The sequence below is a fragment of the Nicotiana sylvestris genome, chromosome 2, assembly GCF_000393655.2.
Source record: "Nicotiana sylvestris chromosome 2, ASM39365v2, whole genome shotgun sequence".
Taxonomy (NCBI): domain Eukaryota; kingdom Viridiplantae; phylum Streptophyta; class Magnoliopsida; order Solanales; family Solanaceae; genus Nicotiana; species Nicotiana sylvestris.
Genome location: NC_091058.1, coordinates 52,466,738 through 52,488,474, shown reverse-complemented (window position 1 = coordinate 52,488,474; position 21,737 = coordinate 52,466,738). Strand labels below are relative to the sequence as shown.

At 37.1% G+C, this 21,737-nt stretch overlaps 1 protein-coding gene across 1 annotated transcript; it reads left to right on the top strand.

Moving 5' to 3' along the window:
* Positions 1 to 18,604: 18,604 nt before the first annotated feature.
* LOC138884917 (uncharacterized) lies at positions 18,605 to 19,801 on the top strand. Its single transcript, XM_070165784.1, has one exon. It carries the CDS (start codon positions 18,605 to 18,607, stop codon positions 19,799 to 19,801), a length of 1,197 nt encoding a protein of 398 aa, XP_070021885.1.
* The last annotated feature ends 1,936 nt before the right edge of the window (positions 19,802 to 21,737 follow it).

Below are 21,737 nucleotides of genomic sequence, written 5' to 3'. Positions count from 1 at the left end.
TCACCCTTCGTGCATTAACACTCTCCCTTACCATAAAGCAATGAACAATAACAACAAAGAGATAGAATAACAATGAACAAGCCTTAATTCAATATTTGGTTCCACAATACCAACCTTAACTTTGAAATCAATACTCAATTATTACAAAAAATCCGTAAACATGATAAGAACAATCAATTTAGCAATATTAATCTCAACAGGAATAACAGGATCTAAGAAAATAATAATTACAAGGAACCAAGTCCCACCCGCATGCTTTAGCCTGACAACAACGCATAAGTACTCGTCACCTCACATATACGTTGTACCCCACATCTAAACATGTAGCAAATAGACAAACATGTCATATTCCCTTAAGTCAAGGTTAACCACAACACTTACCTCGCTTCAAAGACCAAACTCAAAGCTCAACCACCGCTTAGCAATTCAGGAGGCATAAGAGGTTGTTAATGGTGGGTCCAAGAGATAGAGGAAGGCCAAAAAAGTATTGGGGCAATGTGATTAGGCATGACATGACATATCTTCAGTTTACCGATCGAGGACATGAGTCTTGATAGGGGGTGTGGAGGTCGAAAATTATGGTAAGAGTTTAGTAGGTAATCGAGCATTTTTCCTGCCCATACTTGTAGTTTTATTATTCCTCTCGTATTTTGTTGTTTTTAGATTGTCTATTACAACTTGATGTTGCTTTTACTTTGGTCTATTAGTATTTTGTTGTTGTTACTGTTTTTTTCCTTGACTTCGTCATTACTGTATTCTTTTTCTAAATTGTTGTGTTTATTACGATTGTTTTGAGGCGAGGGTCTATTAGAAATAACCCATCTACCTGCACAAGATAGGAATAAGGTTTGCATATATACTACCCTCCTCAGATTCAATTGTGGGATTGCACTGGATATGATATTGTTGTTACTGTACGATGATTTATCATGAAATTTTTAAATAGATTAATATGATTGTCTAGAACCTTGTAGTAATTCTTACTTATGTGGTACATATTATTTTATATTATACATTCTCGAATTATGAGGCGAGAGATCGTAGGTTGTAGAATGCCTTGAGACTGTTACCTAACCATGAAGGTTCCTGAAATAGCTTGTACAAAATAAATTTAATTATATGAACAAAATCTTGCGTTGTTTGTGATATATTTTGGGTGAATGGGCTATATTTCTCATTTTTTTATTATTTACTTTGAGTTTATCTTTATTATTTAATAGGAGTAGTACAATAAACTTCTTTAATTATTTTGCTTATAATCTCTTACACTAAAATTATTTCGCGTTGGATGATTTAGAAAAAAACTTTATCAATATACCACTATCAATTTTCGAATCGATTTAATTAATTTCTGTTAAGAAAAAAATATTAAATAGACAAACAATAGCCTAGTGATGACAATGGGGTGGGGTGGTTGCGGGGCGAGTTTAGGCCTATGCGGGGCGTGGTGGGTTCAGGTTTATGCGGGGCGAGTTAAAATAATTTTTTTTTAAAATTCTAGCAGTTGCGGGTGGAAATCTATTTCTCCTGGTACACGCTAAATACAAAACTGAAGTTGCATAATCTATTCTTTCTATTTACAATTAATTTTTATAAGGGCCTGCTACCGAATTGCTAAAGCCAAAGAAAAACATGCTAGGAGGCTACAATGATGGAGAATAACAAGTTTGCTATAATATATCTGAATAATTTGATTCGACGACTGCAAATAGATGAAATAAAGTAATTTCTGATTGTTACTACATGAAGACTAGTATCATTTCTGAATTTTCAAACTAAATTCTTTATTTATTGAAGAAACCATAAAAATGTCCCATGTGAATCTAAAAGTAGACATCCCGGAAGTTTAAAAGTGCTTCTTTCGTTTCACTTTATATGAGTTAGAGTATGATCGTCAAATAATCTAATTTTCAGTATGAACTCAAATATAAAATCTTTAAAAAATTTAAAAATAAATTTTTCATATATAAAAAAATACAAGTACAACAAAGTTATAATAATTAATAATTTAAAATATTAGATAAGTATTTGAAAATTTTGTGGTAAAAAAAATTCCTTTGACTCTCCAAATATAACTACATCACGTAAAATAGAATAAAAAGAGTAGTTTCTAAGGTATAAACACTACAACATTACATTTAGTTGAATTTTTAATGTTTGATTGAGCATAAATGTAATTAACATATGTATGGTATATATAAATGGAGCACTATAGAATATAAGTGTTCTGATGGTATTTTCGAGAATTATAGTTCACAATCACATATTGATTGAAAAAATTAAATACGGCATAATAGTTTGAATATTTTTATAGGAGAATAATTTCCAGTACTAATTATCAAATTCTTTTTTGTTAGACACACGTTATTTAGAAGGAAACAAAGAAAAAAATCGAAAAGCAAAGAAGAAATACAGAAAAAATAAAAAAATCAACAAGCGGAAAAAAAGAAGAAGAAAACTTGATGCAGGGCGGGATTGGCCGAGTTGATGCAGGGGGCAGGGCGGGTTAGAAACAGATAAAAATGCTATACGGGGTAGGTTGAAAGTTTTGCAGGTTCAGCCAAACCTGCCCGCACCTGCCCTGTGGCCATTCCTAACCCATGACTTCATATAATCACTGTTTGATTAAACACTTATAACTTAACCATATAATAAAAGTTATGGTGGATTAGTAAATATATACGCAAAATGGAAAGGACTATGATATAATGTAGTTGATGTGTGATATATTTGATGAGAATCTGCTAGAGAAATAATAAAAGCAATACTATGTGAGGCAATTTAGATAACCGAGGGAAAGGACTATGATATAATATAATTGAGCACAAGGAACAAGAAACGTATAAAGAATCAAGGTCATACAACAATTAGAAATGGTGTTATTTGTACATGATGATTCTTTATAATTTTAAAATTAAAAAAATAATTTTTTAGATTTCGTATGTTTAAAAGACATATCTTTTACATGTAAAAGTAAATCTCACATGTGTAAAAAAGGTAAAGTTATAAAACTAAAACAAATTTATAAAGAGCCACAAAATCAATGGATCCGATGATATAATATTACCTCATGGTCATGTCTAGGGTTATACTATAGATTTTAGTTCTCGAATGTTTGAAAAGTGTAAACTTTAACCACTTATTAGCACCTTCTTACTTTAGACTTTAATCTGAAAGTAGTGATCTTTATTTCCGATTCTAATGAAATTGTGTGAATTGCATGCATGCTAGAGGATGTGAGCTCAATGAAGAAATCTAACTCAAAGAGGAGATGTTCCAACTCAACTAGTCAAAGAGGTGTAACGATCCAGCCGGTCGTTTTACTTTCTATATCCCCGTTCTCCTAAATAAGACTTTCTTCATGTACTTTTACTGTTTTATGACTTGCGGGGATGGTAAGTTCGGGTTTGAAAGGGTTCGGGTTGAAATCGTAACACTTAGTTCCGTAATGATGGCTAAAATGGATAAGTTTGACTTGGATCAACATTTTTAGTAAACGACCCCGGAATCGAGATTCTAAGATTCCATTAGGTTCGTATGATGATTTTGGACTTGGCGTATATTCGGATTGGGTTTCAGATGACCCGGGAGCGTTTCAGCGCAAAAGGTTGAAAGTTGGCACATTGAAGGTTTTAAAGTTCTTTAAATTTAGTTTGAAGTAGGTTTTAATGTTATTGAGGCCCGTTTGGGATTCCAAGCTTAGGAATAGTTTTGTATGGTGATTTATGACTTGCATGCAAAATTTGGCGCTATTCCAAGTTGATTTGATAGGAATCGAACGCGCGGAAGTATTTTTAGAAGTTTTGAGTTTTCATGATTTGTGTCACGACCCAAAATCCAATTCGCATCGGAGCAGCTGGTGTTGAAGCGGATATTCCCACATCAGGATGAAGCCAAAGGAAAATTTTTCACCCAATTGGCAAGGTCCTTACATGGTTCACCGGATGCTAACAGGAGGAGCACTCATACTTGCAGAAATGGACGAAGAAGTTTGGCCAAAACACATCAATTCAGATGCAGTCAAGAGATACTATGTTTAGATCGTTTACATTCCTTTATCTGATGTAACTGAACTACGCTTAACGTGATTCCCGTTTAAGAGGGGATACGTAGGCAGCCGTGTGAGTTCAGTCATATCCTAATAAAATCTTCATTTCCCTCAGTACCAGGGGAAAATTTTTGAGGAGGGCCCTCAAAATTCCAGATCAAGTCCAACCGACGCCATCACATGCCAGAAAATCAGAAATCGGTTAAGTAACTAGGACAGAATTTTGAGAAGGACAGATTCTCAAAATTTTGGAGCAGATCCAACAAACTTCGTGCACATAGAACAACCAAAGGATCAAACTGGGGAAGATTTTTGAGGAGGACCCTCAAAATTCTAAAGCAAGGAAGCCGCAATATCTCTAAAAGCGTTACAGTCATCAGTTAATCTAATTGACTTGATATTATATATCATTATGTTTCTAAATAACTTCATTTCACTAATAAGTGCATATTTTCGAAAACTTTATTTCTATGGCCGCCATGTGTTACTCAAGGTAACTCGAACAGGGCCTCCAGAACAGAGCAAAGCAAAGCAAGCAGACAAAGGCACGAACCAACCTCCCCTATAAAACTCACTATTTTTCTTTGGATGCAGGCACAGTGAACATAACAGGAGTATTCGCAAATATACACATATCAAAGTCACTATCATCATAACAATCAGGCCATCAGATGCAAAAATATCTCCAGCTAAGAAATATTCTACTTCTATCTGCTACTTGTTCACTGCATAAGGCTAAGCATTGCCTTCTCTCTGCATGAGACTAGGCCCTGTCTCAAAACTTGCATGAGGCTAAGCCCTGCCTCCATATCTGCATAAGGCTAAGCGTTGTCTTCTCTCTGCATGAGACTAAGCCATGTCTTAAGCCCTCCTCCATATCTGCATAAGGCTAAGCATTGCCTTCTCTCTGCATGAGACTAAGCCCTGTCTCAAATTTTGCATGAGGCTAAGCCTTGCCTCCCTATTTGCATAAGGCTAAGCATTGCCTTCTCTCTGCATGAGACTAAGCCCTGTCTCAAATTTTGCATGAGGCTAAGCCTTGCCTCCCTATTTGCATAAGGCTAAGCATTGCCTTCTCTCTGCATGAGACTAAGCCCTATCTCAAATCTTGCATGAGGCTAAGCCCTGCCTCCACATTTGGATAAGGCTAAGCATTGCCTTCTCTTTGTATGAGACTAAGTCATGTCTCAATTCTTGCATAAGGCTACGCCCTGCCTCCACATTTGCATAAGGCTAAGCATTGCCTTCTCTCTGCATGTGACTAAGCCCTGTCTCAAATCTAGCATGAGGATAAGCCTTGCCTCCCTATTTGCATAAGGCTAAGCATTGCCTTCTCTCTGTATGAGACTAAGCCCTGTCTCAAATCTTTCATGAGGCTAAGTCATGCCTCCATATTTGCATAAGACTAAGCATTGCCTTCTTTTTGCATGAGACTAAGCCCTGTCTTAAATCTTGCATGAGGCTAAGCCTTGCCTCCCTATTTGCATAAGGATAAGCACTGCCTTCTCTTTGCATGAGACTAAGCCTTGTCTCAAGTCTTGCATGAGGCTAAACCCTGCCTCCATATTTGCATAAGGCTAAGTTTTGCCTTCTCGTGAGATTAAGCTTTGTCTCCCTCTGCATAATTCTTACCCTATTCTAGACTTTGCATTATCTTCTTCTCTCGGGGCTAATCTCTGCCCCAAACCCTGCGCAAGACTAAGTTTTGTCTTGTTGTCACCTTTGGTATCATGTATCTGTAATTCATGGGCTGATGTATAGCCAATTTGTCCAAAGGCATCATAGTCCGAAGGCATCATCTTCATAGCCTAAAGATACCATGTCATGGCTTGAGGATCTCTCAATACTGCACATCATTATTCAAAGGTGTCATGGTTCAGAGGCACCATTTTCATGGCCCGAGAACATCATTTCATGGCCTGCAAATCTCTTATCTCATGATTCATGGCCCGGGACGTCAATGTCTAAGGACGTCATCTTCATTGTCCAAAGACAACCTTCAGGGTCCAAAAGGAATTTGCACCATGTTTAAATTCTCGCAATAACCTATATACTCGTATGCATCGTGTTTTAAGTTTTGCAGGTAACCCAAGAAGTAACCGTTCTTCAAACAGGAGCAACCTTCGCTCCGGTTTTAGCTCGTACCACTTACACTCTGCCACTTAGCCGATTCCCATGAATCACCCGTCTTTACTCTATGACCATTCAGATATCTGTCCTATGATACATCTGTTACACTTCAGACTCATATTTATAACTCACCATAAACCCATCTGACACTATTAATATAATAATTCCATCGGCTTCATTCATCGTTGGGTCCAGAACTACACATGGCATGATTCCTGTAAAACCAGGGATCTATAGGTAGCTTAGAGACCAGGGTGCGGCCTCTATTTTTCAAAATATCCCATTCGGTCAAAATCGGTCATCATTTCTTTATCCGAAAACTTTTCCATCCTTCCCGAGTAAAGAGGGGCAGCTGTTGATACCCAATTTTCCCCTCATATATTTTAAAATACATATATACTTTCAAAATAGTGCATAAGCATCCAGTAATTTTACATAATTTTTCTGTAATTTTAAAAGGATTTTAATTAATTTATTCTAGCATTTTATTATCCAAATAATTACTAATTGCATCACAAACGATTTTATGATAATTTTATTGCTTAATTTTATTATTTTTATATTTATACTAAGCTTTAATTATTTTATGAATAGCCACATTCATACGTTAGGGTTATAATTGCAATAACCTTGCAATAATGGCCCATGTGTGCATAATTACCTTATTTCACAAGAAAATAACTTTTGTTATTTTTATAATATTAAGTAATTATTTAAATCATTTCACGCATAAAAATCATTTTTATCATTTAATTAACTATTTTTACAAATTATTTTATCAACTAATTGGGTATTTAACAGATAGCCATTTAATTTTGTTTAATTTCGGACCTAGCCCAAAACTACCCTAGCCCAAATACCCTGACCCAATTCCTAACCTGCCTAACCCCCCTCAAATCAAATCCTGGCCGTTGATCTCAAAAGATCAACTATCCAGGATCATTTCCTTTTTTAATTAACACCAACTACCCACTAAACCTAGTCACTTCTCTAATTCCGCCGCCCCGAATCCCTTCTGATGTTTTATACTTCAATATCACACAAGAGGGGGGGAGTGATTTGTGTGGTACCCAATTTTCCCCTAACTTGATTATAGAAGGACCTGGTTCTTCTATGTGTACCAACTACTACTTCTGCGTAATAATAAGTATAGAAAATAAAGAACACGGAGATTTTTCGTGGAAAACACCTGGCTCAAAAGGTGAAAAAACTACGACCTACCTTCCAGTAGGATTTTCCCAAACTCTCCACTAAAATCACTGAGCCTAAAACTGCATTTACAAAAACTCTTTTGTAAACCTAGGATTATCTCTAATCCCGTTGTGTCACACAGCCTCAACTGTTGCGACAACTTCAAGTTAACTCTAACTTGAAAACTCTAAGTACTTAATACAATTGATTCTATAAAAGCTAAAAGGTACAATGTAAAATCACCTACTACAATTGAACTAGAGTAAAAGATAGACACTTGGAACTGGTTCTTCTATCTGGTTCAAGTAGCTTCAGGATTGCATGCGTGAATCACATATAAATTGCTTGAAAAATTGCCTTGCTATTTTGCTCTCAATTTACATTTAACTTCTGCTTATGTGCATTACCTGTAAAAGAGAACAACACTGATATTTAAGGAGTTAGCAATTAGAGATTTACTAGGATACATATGCTACTCTTCCATGGTGGAAGAGTTATAGTTGAGCTCATACTCCAACTCTATCCTTTTCCTAAACCTTGTTATCTTTGTGTAAGAAGTCTTTCTCCTTATCCAATATGCAACCTTTTCAATCATGATCTGGAGATATTTATTTTTGATAAGTTAGATTTATCTCCTTCATGTGCATCTCACATGTTTGGGTTGATCATGACTGTGCTTCACCAGATGGACCTAGTCCATATCTTAGTTCTTTTGTCAGTCTTCAAAACTTCACATTTACTTGGGCCAACACCTTCCCTCCTCTCTTCTCTCTCAGACGCTCCCCTAACCCTAGCCGCCGTCACCGGAAAACCCTCCGTTCCATGGGATTTTCCTTTGATTTTAGGGCCCGGTCGGCTTCTTACCTTCACTGGTTGTTCGATTTCTTCGTGGTTTGAAGGAATCTCAAAGAGATTCAACACAGAGTCGACCTAGACTCTTCATTTTTTCGATGAACCTACTTCGTGTTCATCGCTATGTTTGTGAGTAATTTTATCTTTATGTTTATGGCTTGAAACTCCAGTTCTTAACTGGATTTTTCTCACCTCGTTCCATTCTTCAAAACCCTCATATCTTTCTACTTAAGTCTGTTCAGATCCTTGTAGATCTAAATAATTTTAAGTTTATCTGGTATTTTCTTTGAAAAAAACCTTTTGTTTTTCCTTATTACTAATCGATTTTAATGTTTCTCTAAAACTAGGGTTTCACTTCTTTGTGTTTCTGTAAAACTTTTCTAAAGAAGTTTGAGTGTTTGATTCTGTTACTCTTCCTTTGCTTGACTGTCTATGTTATAAACCCTAGGGTTTCTAACTACTTCATTAGTTGTTCTGGTATTTGCCCGTTATTCCTTGTCTATCAATTAGCAGAGATTAATTGATATTATTTGACTATTTAGGGTTCGAAATTATATTATTCTGCTGAGATTGTTACTTTCTATGATTTTTACCTATTTTCCTTATTTGTGACTCCTAATTAGTACTACTTGCCTTAATTAGTTTATTAGCATGATTACTAGGTTTTGAGTTATTCAAACTGGCTTATAAATGGCCTATGACTTATTTCTTGCCTTATTTAAATCCCAATCTGGGCTGTTAATTGATTCTCCCTATTGTATGGGGTCTTTCCCGGATTCTTCTGTGTTAATTGATTGAGTTTAGCAGCCCCAATCAACTGGCTGATTTTATTTGTATACCTTATTTGTGAACTCGATTATTCTTTGCCTTATTTGCTTTACTCTACTAAGTGCTAAATAAACCCATTATGATTTCTTTCAAACACACGAACACACTCAGAAAGATACAGAAACACACACACAAACTCTTATTCACACACACTCTCCATTGTAATTCTTTCTGTTACTTGTGTTTGCTGCACTGTTTAGCCGGCTAAAAGCCAAGGCTAGACTATTGAATTCAACTTGCCTTCACCTTCCTGTTTGCTATCTCTTAACTGGTATGCCCCTATTTCTGTTATCATAATCTCTTCTATGTGCTATGTGTCTCAGTATACTTCTGCATTGATACTTGTCTCCTAGCCATCTCCTTCTCAACTACTATGCTTCAGTTCCTATTCTCTATGACTTATACGACTAGTTCACTCTAAGCCTCAACATGTGCATGTTTATTATATGCTTCTTGTTTATTAACCAATATGCTTTAGTCTTGTTACCTCTTTGTCCCATGTGGTTGTGAGGTTAGTGTTCCAACATACTTCTGTTATGCCATATGTTTCTCTTAACCAGCATGACTTAAGTTCTGTCCTATTTTATATGATTGCATGTCCCTGTTTTTCCCATGATACTGGTTTACTCATTCTGAAACTAGCATGTATAATTCCAACTGCCCCACCCTGTTCTATATGGTAGTTTGATTAGTCATTTTGATGTCAGCACGTTTCTCTGTTCAATACATGTCTATATGCTTACCGAGTAATAGTTAATGGACTAAGTCAATTCCAACCATATGAAGCCTTGTTTGACCTTATTGTGACTCTGTTTTGTCTATGATTCCAGTGTTCCTAGTGATTGTAACTACTGGAATTCATGTCTGGACTCAATATGTTAAATGTGGTTTTGTTTGTAGTTTTGATCTTGTGACCTGTTTCTATTCACTTCTAAAAATTCAATTTTTTTTTCTAAAACTACCTCCTAATTTTATATACTATTTCAACTCCTACTCTTAGATATCTAGGGTCATGCCCCTCCAGTGTGAGCACTGCCTAGGAGTCCATAAGACTCTTCCAAACTCTGACACGCTACGGTTGGCTTTTCCAAACTTGTTTACAAAAACTATTTCTTTAAAAAAGTTCTGGTGCGAGCATTGCCCGGGGTCCCTGAGGCCCTTGGGAACTTTGACACACCAGAAGCCTATTTGGTGTAATATGGACTATTGGTATACTCCAGATCTGATTGAAGGCCTAGCTTCCAGGTTGATTTTGGGCCTGTCAAGGCTCCTTATAGTATAGTAATTTTCATTATGTAATTCATTTGTATTGGCCTGTAATAACAATCTTTGTAAAACAGATATGGGGGTACTTAGTAAAAAACTGGAAAGGGATTTTTATATCTTTGTTGGGGTTCGGGTAGAAACCATGCTCATAGGTGATGGTGATGATATTTATATGCATTAGAAACCATGTTATAAGGTTTATCTCATTATGCTGAATTTTCATACTTTGCATCTTAGATATCCTGCTTATAGGATCTACATGTATTTTCAACTCAGCGTCCACTAGTGACCATGTCCATAGTGTTCTGTCCGTTTGATTAACCAATTTTCCTGGCGATGTGCTTAAGAATTCTGCCCACCTGGGATTGATAGAAATCATGCCTATAAGGCCTAAAAAATCAGTTTCTGCATTTAGAAACCACGCTTATAGGTTTTCAAAATTAGTTCCTACATTTAGATATCATGTCTATAGGATTTCAAAAATCAGTTTTTGCATCTAGATATCATGCCTATAAGGTTTCAAAACCAATTTCAACACTTAGAAAGCATGCCTATAGGATTTAAAGATAAAATAAGCCTGTTAAAAATTAGTAATTGATTTACAGCTGAGATGCCATATCTATAGGATTCTGCCCGACTATCACTTAGGCAAGCCTGTAGGTTAACTAAAATTCTGGGTCTAAAACTGTGATTGCTTGTTTGAAATATGCCCGGATTCAAAGTGTTAAAAAAATCAGTAGGCAAACTGATAGGTACTCATATGCCCGCTTCAATAAAACTGTTGTATATTCTATTTATGCTCACTAGATATCCTGCCTATAGGATCTTAACATTATTTGTTTGAACAGCGTGCATTTATTTATCTATTTGTGGAGGTTAACATGAGCCCACTTAATTGCTTCCTTATGTGATAGTCCTATTTGACTTTTGTATGTCGCTTAATTTTCTCCTTTTAAACAACATAAGTGAGTCTAGAACCGCCTTAAAAAGAGGTCCTAAACACCTTTAGGGCTAGAGGTAAGGGACGGGTAGTGCACGCATAGGGTACGTACTGGATGTTATTAGAACTCTTAGGTAATAATTAAAAAGGGGAGGGTAATTGGGTAGTAAAAGGAAATGATGACCTGTGCGCTAATGCTATGTGTAGCACCCCAACTTGGGGACAATTACCAAGTATTGCACAGAAGTGATCCTATAGGCTAAAAAACCTAGGACCCCCCCTTTACTCCTCGTTTTAAAAGTAATATATGTTTGTTTATCTGCTTATAAGATTAATTCGCTTAAATTGAGTTTGACCGAGACCCACCGTTGTGGACCTCGAGGGGTGCCTAACACCTTCCGCTCAAGGTAATATCGAGCCCTTACCCAATCTCTGGTAATGTAAACTAGTTCATGAGTTATTTGCTTTAGGTGCCCTAACGCACCTTAATCTGTTAAGTGACGACTCTTCAAATCTCATACACGATTCCGAAAGGAAAGGAGTTGTCCCAAAATGTCAAAACCCGAACTCCGCGAGGAAAACGGGCGCGCGACAACCCTAAAATCGGATAACAATTAAATTTATACGTTGTTTTAAGGATATGTGGATTGATTCAACATAAATAATCAAGAATATCGGACAAACGAGTTAAAGGCCAAATGAATGATCAAACCAGTCGTAATGTTGCACCCCGGCCCGAGTTCAGATTAGATAGTGGTTTTGCTCTCGATTGGACCCTTGGTTTGATCCCACTTGCGAATGAAGAACAAACAGTTAAGTAGAACTTTTTCAGTAGCTAGAAAGCAGAAAATGAAATTCGTGTTGACTTAATTTGCGTGTTACAATGTGACTTATCAAAGAAAAGAGCGTTTCATCCTTAGTACAAATCTAAAAAAGGTAAAAAATTCCTTTCTTATTAATTACTGATCTGTAACCATTATCGAGCGAGATTCGCGCCGTAATATCTGGTTGATTGCGAATATTACTTCCCTCTATCCGTCAGTATAACTGTTCATTGTGCATTCCAAAGTCTTAGAACTCGCCCCGAGTCCGGGTGCTTTTTTTATAGGTCCGATGGCGAGCACTTCTGTCATGACCCAAAATCCGCTAAGGGTCGTGATGTCGCAGGACACCACTGTCAGTAAAACCAACCACAATTTACTAGCAATTTCTCATTTTAATTATTTTGAAATCATTTCCTTTAAACAAATAAATAATGAATAGTAAACTCCGTTGGATAAACGAGGATGTCTTTACAAAATTTAACTACTGAAAAATCTCGTGATCATCCCAGAACCCGGTGTCACAAGTAAATGAGCATTTACTAAAGAATGCAATAAAATACAGTAACTGTCCGGAATACAAGTGGACAGAAATAAAAAAACATAGTAAAATACTCTAAAGGGGATTCTGCTGGCTGCGGGTCGTCTCGATAAATGCAGTTCACCTACATCTCCATATCAACCATACCGCTATGCCACTAAGCCACTAGCCACACTTGAACCTATGGAACAAAAATGCACAGCAAGTGTAGTATGAGTACGAAAACAACGTGTACTTAATGAGTATCCCATATAATCTCGAAGAAGTAGAGACGAGAGGTCGACTTCGATACTTACTAGTGGTCCAATGATAATATAGTAAAAATTGGGTGGGGATCATGGATTTTATGAAGCAATTATAAACTCATAAAACCAGATAGCAGGTAGACAACTTCTCAATAATAAAAGGGTTTCCAAAGATTTACTTTTCATTATCTTTATCCATTTATCTCTAGATAGGAAAGGCAAGTATCAATATTAAAACTTTTCAAGCAAACAATATAAGCATGCGCATATCATGCCGAGGTCGTACGGTTTGATCCAACATAAATGTAAAATGTGCACTGCCGAGGGTCGAACTGCGCGAACCATAGATGCATCTATTACCCCGCTCGCGAATCATGCATGTGACGCGGTCAATATAAATAAACAAATATCCCACACGCGAATCATACATGCGACGCAGACACACCTAGATACACACAGTCAAACAGCCAATTAAGAATTTATCGGGGAATGTCTATCCAAATAAAAATCAATTCTCTTTTAATGATTTAAGAAAATAAAGTTTAATCCTTTTAGAAATTTATTTACTAATTCGATAAGATTTAAGCAATTCAACTGCCAACAAGATTTAGATATTCCAAGTATAGCATGATTTTGGGTCCTAGACTACCCAAACTTACACATAATAGTAGCTACGCACGGATTCTCGTCACCTCGTACATACGTAGCCCCTACAAATAGGAGCACATAACCAATTATATCACCTATGGGGACAATTCCCTCTTACAAGGTTAGAAAGGAGACTCACCTCGCTTCGAAGCCCATATTCCGATTCAAAACGCGCTCAAATCTCCAATTCGGAGCCGAACGATCTAAAACTATTCAAATAGGGTGAGAACTAGTCAATACATGCTCAAAAGTTCATATTCTAAATATCAAACCAATTCAACTCTAAATGCAAGGTTCCTATAATTTATCCCCGGGCCCACATACCCGGATTCCGGAAATTTTTGAAGAAAGTTGTTACCCATAACCTAAGGATCAAGAATATATGATTTTTACTCCATTCCCTAACAAATTCCGTGGTTAAATCTTGTTTTTACCAAATGCTAGGTTTTTCATCTACAACCCTTGATTTTCCCTAATTTTCACATGTTAATCTACCCATAATCCATGTATTTAACTTATGATGTGTAGAAATTACTTACCTCAATGTGCTAGGTGAAAACCCTCTTTCAAAATCTCCAAAATCACCTAAGAGGATGAAGAAAATGAGCTAAATGGTCTAAGTCTCGAAATTAATAGCTGGACATATCCCTCTGATGTCGCATTTGCGACAGGGGGACCACAAATGCGACTTCGTAAATGCAAAGATTTCATCACAAATGCGACCCCCACTGAACTAGCCTACTTCGCAAATGCGAAAAGGGTTCCGCAAATGCGAACCCTTCAGGCCTCGCAAAAGTGACCCAAATATCACAAATGCGAGCCATCCCCCCAGCCGCCCATGTTCGTAAATGCGAACAGAAACTCGCAAATGCGATGTCGCATTTGCAACTAATGCATCGCAATTGCGATCATACCAGTACCAGTAGTCCCATTTCTTAGCAAATCACTCCGAAGCTATCCAGAATCTCACCCGAGCCCCCGAGGCTCCAAACCAAACACCCGTACAAGTCTAAAAACATAACATGGACTTCCTCGAAGCCTCAAATCACATCAAACAACGCTAAAACCATGAATCACACTCCAATCTAAGCTTAATGAACTTTAGAATTTCAAACCTCTACATTCAATGCCGAAACCTATCATATCACGTCCGATTGACCTCAAATTTTGAACACAAGTCATATTTGACATTACAGACCTACTCCAACTTCCGAAATCAGAATCCGACCCCGATATCTAAAATTCCACTTCCTGTCAAACTTCTCAAAAACCATCAAATTTCTATCTTTAGCCAAATGACTCCAAAATGACCTACGAACCTCCGAATTCACTTCCGATCACGCTCCCAATACCAGAATCACCATATGGAGCTATTACCAGACTCGGAATCCCAAACGGGCATTGATAACACTGAAATGCACTTCAACCCAAACTTATGAGATTCTTCCAAAATGCTAACTTCCACAATAGGCGCTGAAACGCTCCCGGGTCATCCAAAACCCGATTCGAACATTTGCTCAAGTCCGAAATCATCATACAAACCTGTTGGAACCTTCGAATCCCAAATCCGAGGTCGTTTACTCAAAAATTCAATCTTAGTCCATTCTTTTAACTTAAAGCTCCCGAAATGAGAATTCTCTTTCCAAATCAACTCCAAACTTCCCAGAATTCAATTCCGACTGCGCACACAAGTCATAATACCTGAAGTGAAGCTGCTCATGGCCTCAAACTATTGAACGACATGCTAGAGCTCAAAATGACCAGTCGGGTCGTTATATTCTCTCATACTTAAACATACGTTCGTCCTCAAACGTGCTAAGAACTATGCTGGAGTTGTCCGAAATCACTGTTTAACACATCGAGCACCTACCCGTGCTTCCACAACTCAGTTGAGCACCCTAGCTCGATCAATCTGAAGATATCGCTTTTCACTTAAGCAAATAAGCCTTAGAGCCCAATTCCAATATCTGGAATTCTCTGTCAGGCCTGTTCCAACATACGCTCACCGTATTAATAGCTACATGCAGCACCAAAACATGACTGCATACCTTAGCTGAATTCACACCTTGCACCACTTTACTCACAGGACCGCAATAACATTCTCTGATCAAATTAGTCAAAATTCCGTGAATCTGATGCTCCCATTACACCTCATGACATACATAGGTCTTGCTCTAACACCTACAATACCGCCACAACGGGAGAGATGTGTACAAATTCATAACTAACTGCCGAATCAACAATTCATTGGGTCTATACTCCTGACAGGAACCATCACCTCATTCTGAACCAAATAATGGTCTTCTCTCCTTAATATACTTCATATAATCAGATTGCAATGATCCTAAATCCAGGATCTCGTCTCACCCAGTACGAACTTCTCAGGCAATAAGCAACCCTAGACATGATCAAAAAGTCTCATATGTTATCCCAATTTGCCAATAGGCTACCAATTCGAACATGATACATAAAGGAAACGAACTCTGAAAAGGAAATCCAATCACCCCGCTCGCGAATTGATCATAGGCTAAAAACTCATGTTTTAGTCGTTGTAACAACACTTTAATTATTGCATTTTACAAGGTTTGAGCTTAAATAATAATGAATTATACTAAATTCATGCTTTATGCCTCGCAAGAAGAGATTCCGACTTAAGTATTAAATTTGGGATGAATTTGATTAATTTGGGGCTTTGAAGTCTGAGTAAAATCTAAATAAATCAAGTCGGGATCGTGTTCGGGGGTCGTATAGCAAGCCCGGATAGAAAAACAAAAGAAAAAACAAAGCAGTGCAGGAATTTGCACTGCCACGCCGCGGCAGTGCATTTCCAGAAAAATGTTGTTTTGCTCCATTAAAATGTATTCTGCCTCTGACCAATCCATGTACGCGGCGCACAAGGCATCGCGCGGGGCGCCGCGGACGTGTAAAAATTGCAGAAATATTCTATTTTGGTCTTAAAAGGGCATGATTGTCAAAACTCATTCTTACACGATTAAAAAGGATAAAACAGCCATTATTGACGAACCAGACCTGATTTTAGAGAGAAAGAGAAGAGGAGATTCATCTTGAAGTATCAAAAATCAAGAGAAACAACACTCTGGAGCAAAGATTAAAAGAGTTTTTCTAAACTTTCTTCTAGTATCTATTTATTTGATATTTAAGAACTATATTGTTGATGTTTATATGAATATGAGTGGCTAAAATCCAAATATTCTGGGGTCATGGGTGTTAGATGATTATATTGTTTGAAGCTTAAATTGATGATCTTGAATTTATCGTTATGGGTTGTTCATTTGATTCTGCTGTTAATTATTTTACTGCGTAGCTAACAGTGAAATACTATTTATGAACCTTGAGCTAAACTTGAAAAAGGAAATTCTTGATTGCATATAGAATCAAATAGAACAAGATCTTGATCCCGGGCATCGGGTGAAAGATTTGCAATTAAGATAGAAATATACTTAGTTGCCTTGTTTGGTTGAAAAATAGGAATTGTAAATGCATTTTAGTTAATATTAATGCCATAGAAATATAGGTATTAATTTAACCTGAATAGGCGCATAAGAATTCGACAGATTCTTATGGGTATTATTAACCCTATAATCAATAACCCAGATAATTCAATAAATCATTCTTAAACTGAATGCGTAGCATGATCTCTAGCAAGCCCATGACCCTGCAATATCTCTTTTATTAATTGTTAAAAGAAAATTGCATAAGTGGCGTAGTAACTTTGCGTTGTATTATTGTTTGATTACTAGTTAAATTGTAAATTGGCTATTTATGCATTTTGTGATGAATTAGCTTGAATTGATAATTGTTTGAGTTTGCATCAGTCGATAAGTTGATCATAATTCCTCGTGGGAACGATACTTTACTTATTACTATATTATTTGAAGATCGCGTACACTTGCATGAGTATTTTGGTCGCAACACGTTTTTGGCGTCATTGTCGGGGACTTAGAAATTAGCTACTTGACTGAGTTAAGCTTTTATTAGCTATTGGTTTAAGCATTAATTTTCAGTTCACTTTGTTTGTGTCACGAAAGCTCTTCTCTTGAATGCGGAGGAGTAGAAGCACAAGCAATATCTTCCCTCTTGATCCTGAAATTGAAAGAACACTTCATAGAGAGAGGAAGGAGTTGGAAGTTAGATACAAAATAGAAAGAGAGTTGGATATTTTAGTTCAACCACAGCCAACAGTGATGGCAGGTAATGGAGGGCGTCCGATGATAGAAGCTGCAAGGCCAAATCTTGCTAATATGACTCAGGCTATTGTGAAGCCTGATATCACTGGTCACTTTGAGCTTAAACAGTACATCGTACAACTATCTATCTCATGAAGACCCGCAGAGGCACATTCAGAATTTTTTGGAAATCACGGATACTTACAACTATCCAAATGTTTCCAAGGACTATGTCAGGCTAACCTTGTTTCCTTTTTCATTGTTGGGAGAAGCTAAAGAATGGTTGCAGAAGGAGCCTGCTAATTCAATCCATACTTTGGATTATTTAGCAAAGAAATTCTTAATCAAGTTTTTCCCCACTAAAAAGACAAAGTCTTTGCGGAGCCAGATTCTTGGGTTTCAATAACGGGATGGTGAGACTCTTTGCCAAGCTTGGGAAAGATACAAAAAACTACTCCGAGACTGTCCACATCATTGTCAGATTGATGAGGTATTGGGCCATACTTTTGTTGATGTATTAGATGAGACTTCAAAGATGAATCTTGATTCAGATTGTGGAGGTAGTTGCATGGCGAGACCATATAGTGAAATACAACTTCTGCTAAACAACTTTACTGCTAATGATCATAATTGGCAAGGTGAGGGAGAACCAAGGAGAGCAATGAAATAGAAAGCAGCAGGGGTACTTAAACTTGATGACTTTTCTGCCATGAGAGTAGATATAGCAAAATTGGCAAATCAAATGAATAGAATGACAATAACCCAGACACAACAAATGCAACATGTTCAACAAATTTATTGTGAAATGTGTGGAGACAATCACACGAGTGACATGTGCCCCACGAATCCTAAATCTATTTATTATGTAGGGCAAAAAACAGAGGCCCGATGAACCAACATGCACAATATGGGAACACTTACAATCCAAATTGGAGGAATCATCCTAATTTCTCATGGGTTGGAAATCAAATATAGACCCCAAGGAAATTTTAATCAACCTCAAAGGCCACCCAAGCAGGTAGAGGAAAGTACAAATGATTTGTTGAAGAAATTGTTGCATGACAATCAACAACTCAGAACTGACTTCAGAAATCTTGAAAGGCAAATGGTACAGCTAGCTGCAAATCAAAACACTAAGCCTGCAGGTGCTCTTCCAAGTGATACAGAGAAAAATCCGCAAGTTAGTGCAATTACACTTAAAATTGGAAGGGAATTAGAAGAAGTTCCAAAGAAGAGAAAAGACAAGTATATACCTGAGTGTGAATTGATTCCCAAAGCAACACATGAAGCAAAGAAAGATGATACAATTTCAGTGCACGTGAATGTTCCAAGGCCACCACCACCTTTTCCACAAAGATTGCAGAAAAAGAATGATGATTGCATGTTCAACAAATTTCTCTCTATGTTGAGTCAGATTCAATTGAATATTCCGTTAGTAGATGCAATTCGTGAAATTCCAAAGTATGCCAAGTACATAAAAGATATTGTGGCTAACAAGAAGAGATTGACTGAATTTGAAACAGTTGCACTTACTAATGAGTGCACTTCAAGGGTCCAAAATAAGCTTTCTCAAAAGCTTAAAGATCCTGGCAGCTTTACTATCCCTGTGAGAATAGGTAATGTTGATGTAGGCCATGTACTTTGTGATTTGGGAGCGAGCATAAATTTGATGTCATTGTCTTTGTACAAACAATTGGGTTTGGGAGCTCCAAAACCCACCACGGTGATGTTGCAACTACCAGACAGGTCCATAGCTTACGCGAAAGGGGTGATTGAAGATATGCTGCTAAAAATTGGGAAATTTATTTTCCTGACTGATTTTATTATTTTGGATTTTGAAGCCGATGAAAAAGTTTCTATTATATTGGGAAGACCTCTCTTGGCTACAGGTGATGCTATAATTAAAGTAAGAGAAGGAAAAATGATCGTGAGAGTTGACAATGGGGAAGTTGTTTTTAATGTATACAAAGCAATTCAACTTCCTCGCCATTGTGAAAAGTTGTGTATGATATCTGCCATGGAGATGGATGGGCAAATTATTTCCCCAAGCGTATATTTAAAGGATTTTTTAGAGAAAGCAATCGTGTTGTTTGAGAGTTTGTAGATTAATGATGAGATTGAAGAGATGAAGCATATTTTGAATGCATCATGTGAATATATGAAAGGTTTATATCCCTTTGAACATGCCAAATGGTCCTCCTCCGAAGCCATCAATTGAAGAAGCTCCAAAATTGGAACTAAAGTCTTTACCTTCTCACCTTCATTATGCTTATTTGGGTAGTTCTGATACGTTACCTGTTATCATTTCTTCTGACTTGTCTAAATTGCAAGAGGAAAAATTGTTGAGAGTACTACGTGAGCATAAAAGAGCAATTGGGTGGACAATGTCTAATATAAGAGGCATTAGTCCAGCTTTTTGCATGCATAAAATTCTCATGGAACAAGGACACAAGCCGAGCATAGAACAACAACTCCACCTAAATCCCAACATGAAAGAGGTGGTAAGAAAAGAAGTGATTAAATGGCTTGATGCAGGTATTGTATTTCCAATCTCTGATAGCAAATGTGTAAGTCTAGTCCAATGTGTTCCAAAGAAAGGAGGAATGACTGTAGTGACAAATGAAACAATGATCTGATTCCCATTTGAACTGTTACTAGGTGGAGGATTTGCATAGATTATAGAAAATTGAATAATGCCACCCAAAAAAAACATTTTCCTCTCCCCTTTATTGACCAAATGCTTCATAGATTAGTTGGACATGAATACTACTATTTTTTGGATGGCTACTCGGAATATAATCAGATTGTTATAGCCTCAGAGGATCAAGAGAAGACCACATTTACATGTCCCTATAGGACATATGCATTTAAAAGAATGCTATTTGGTCTCTGTAATGCACCTGTGACTTTCAAAGGTGTATGATGACTACTTTTACTGATATGGTTGAAAGATTTGTGGAAGTATTTATGGATGACTTTTTTGTATTTGGATATTCTTTTGATGAATGTTTAATGAATCTTGACAAGGTAATTGCTAGGTGTGAAGAAACAAATTTGGTACTGAATTGGGAAAAATATCATTTCATGGTAAGAGAAGGTATCGTCCTAGGGCACAAAGTGTCCAAGAATGGATTGCAGGTAGATAAAGTAAAGGTGGAAGCAATTGAAAAATTACCTCCACCGACATCAGTTAGAGGCATTCACAGTTTCTTGGGCCATGCGGGTGTTTATCGTCATTTCATTAAAGATTTTTCAAAAATTTCATCTCCTTTGTGCACGCTTTTTGAGAAAGATACATCCTTCAAGTTTGATGATGCTTGTCTGAAAGCATTTGATGAGCTGAAAAGAAGATTAGTTACTGCACCAATTATCATTGCTCCAGATTGGAAACTTCCATTTGAGTTGATGTGTGACGCAAGTGACATAGCCATTGGAGCTGTTTTGGGGCAGCGGAAGGAGAAAATCTTTTACTCCATTCATTATGCGAGCAGAACTCTTAATCCAGCACAAATGAATTACATTGTTACTGAAGTCGTAGTTTGGGCATTTGATAAGTTCAGGTCCTATCTAGTGGGAACCAAAGTCGTAGTTTACACATATGACTTAGCCATCAGGTATTTATTTGCAAAGAAAAGATTCCAAGCCAAGGTTAATCCGATGGGTTCTTCTTTTGCAGGAATTTAATTTAGAGATTCGATATCGAAAAGGGACAGAGAATCAGGTTGCAGATCACTTGTACGGGTTGGAAAATCGAGGCCATATCAATAAAGGAGAATCAATCAAAGAAACATTTCCTGATGAACAGTTATTAGCCATCACTTCGGATGAAACCCCATGGTATGCTGATTATGTGAATTTCATTGCAAGTGGGGTGACTCCACCAAAATTCACAGCTGATCATAAAAGAAGATTTTTACATGACGTGAGATTTTACATGTGGGACGAGCCTTTTCTATACAAGCAATGCGCAGATCAATTGGTAAGAAGGTGTGTCCCTGAGGAGGAGATGAATGCAATATTGCATGACTGTTATCCTTCTC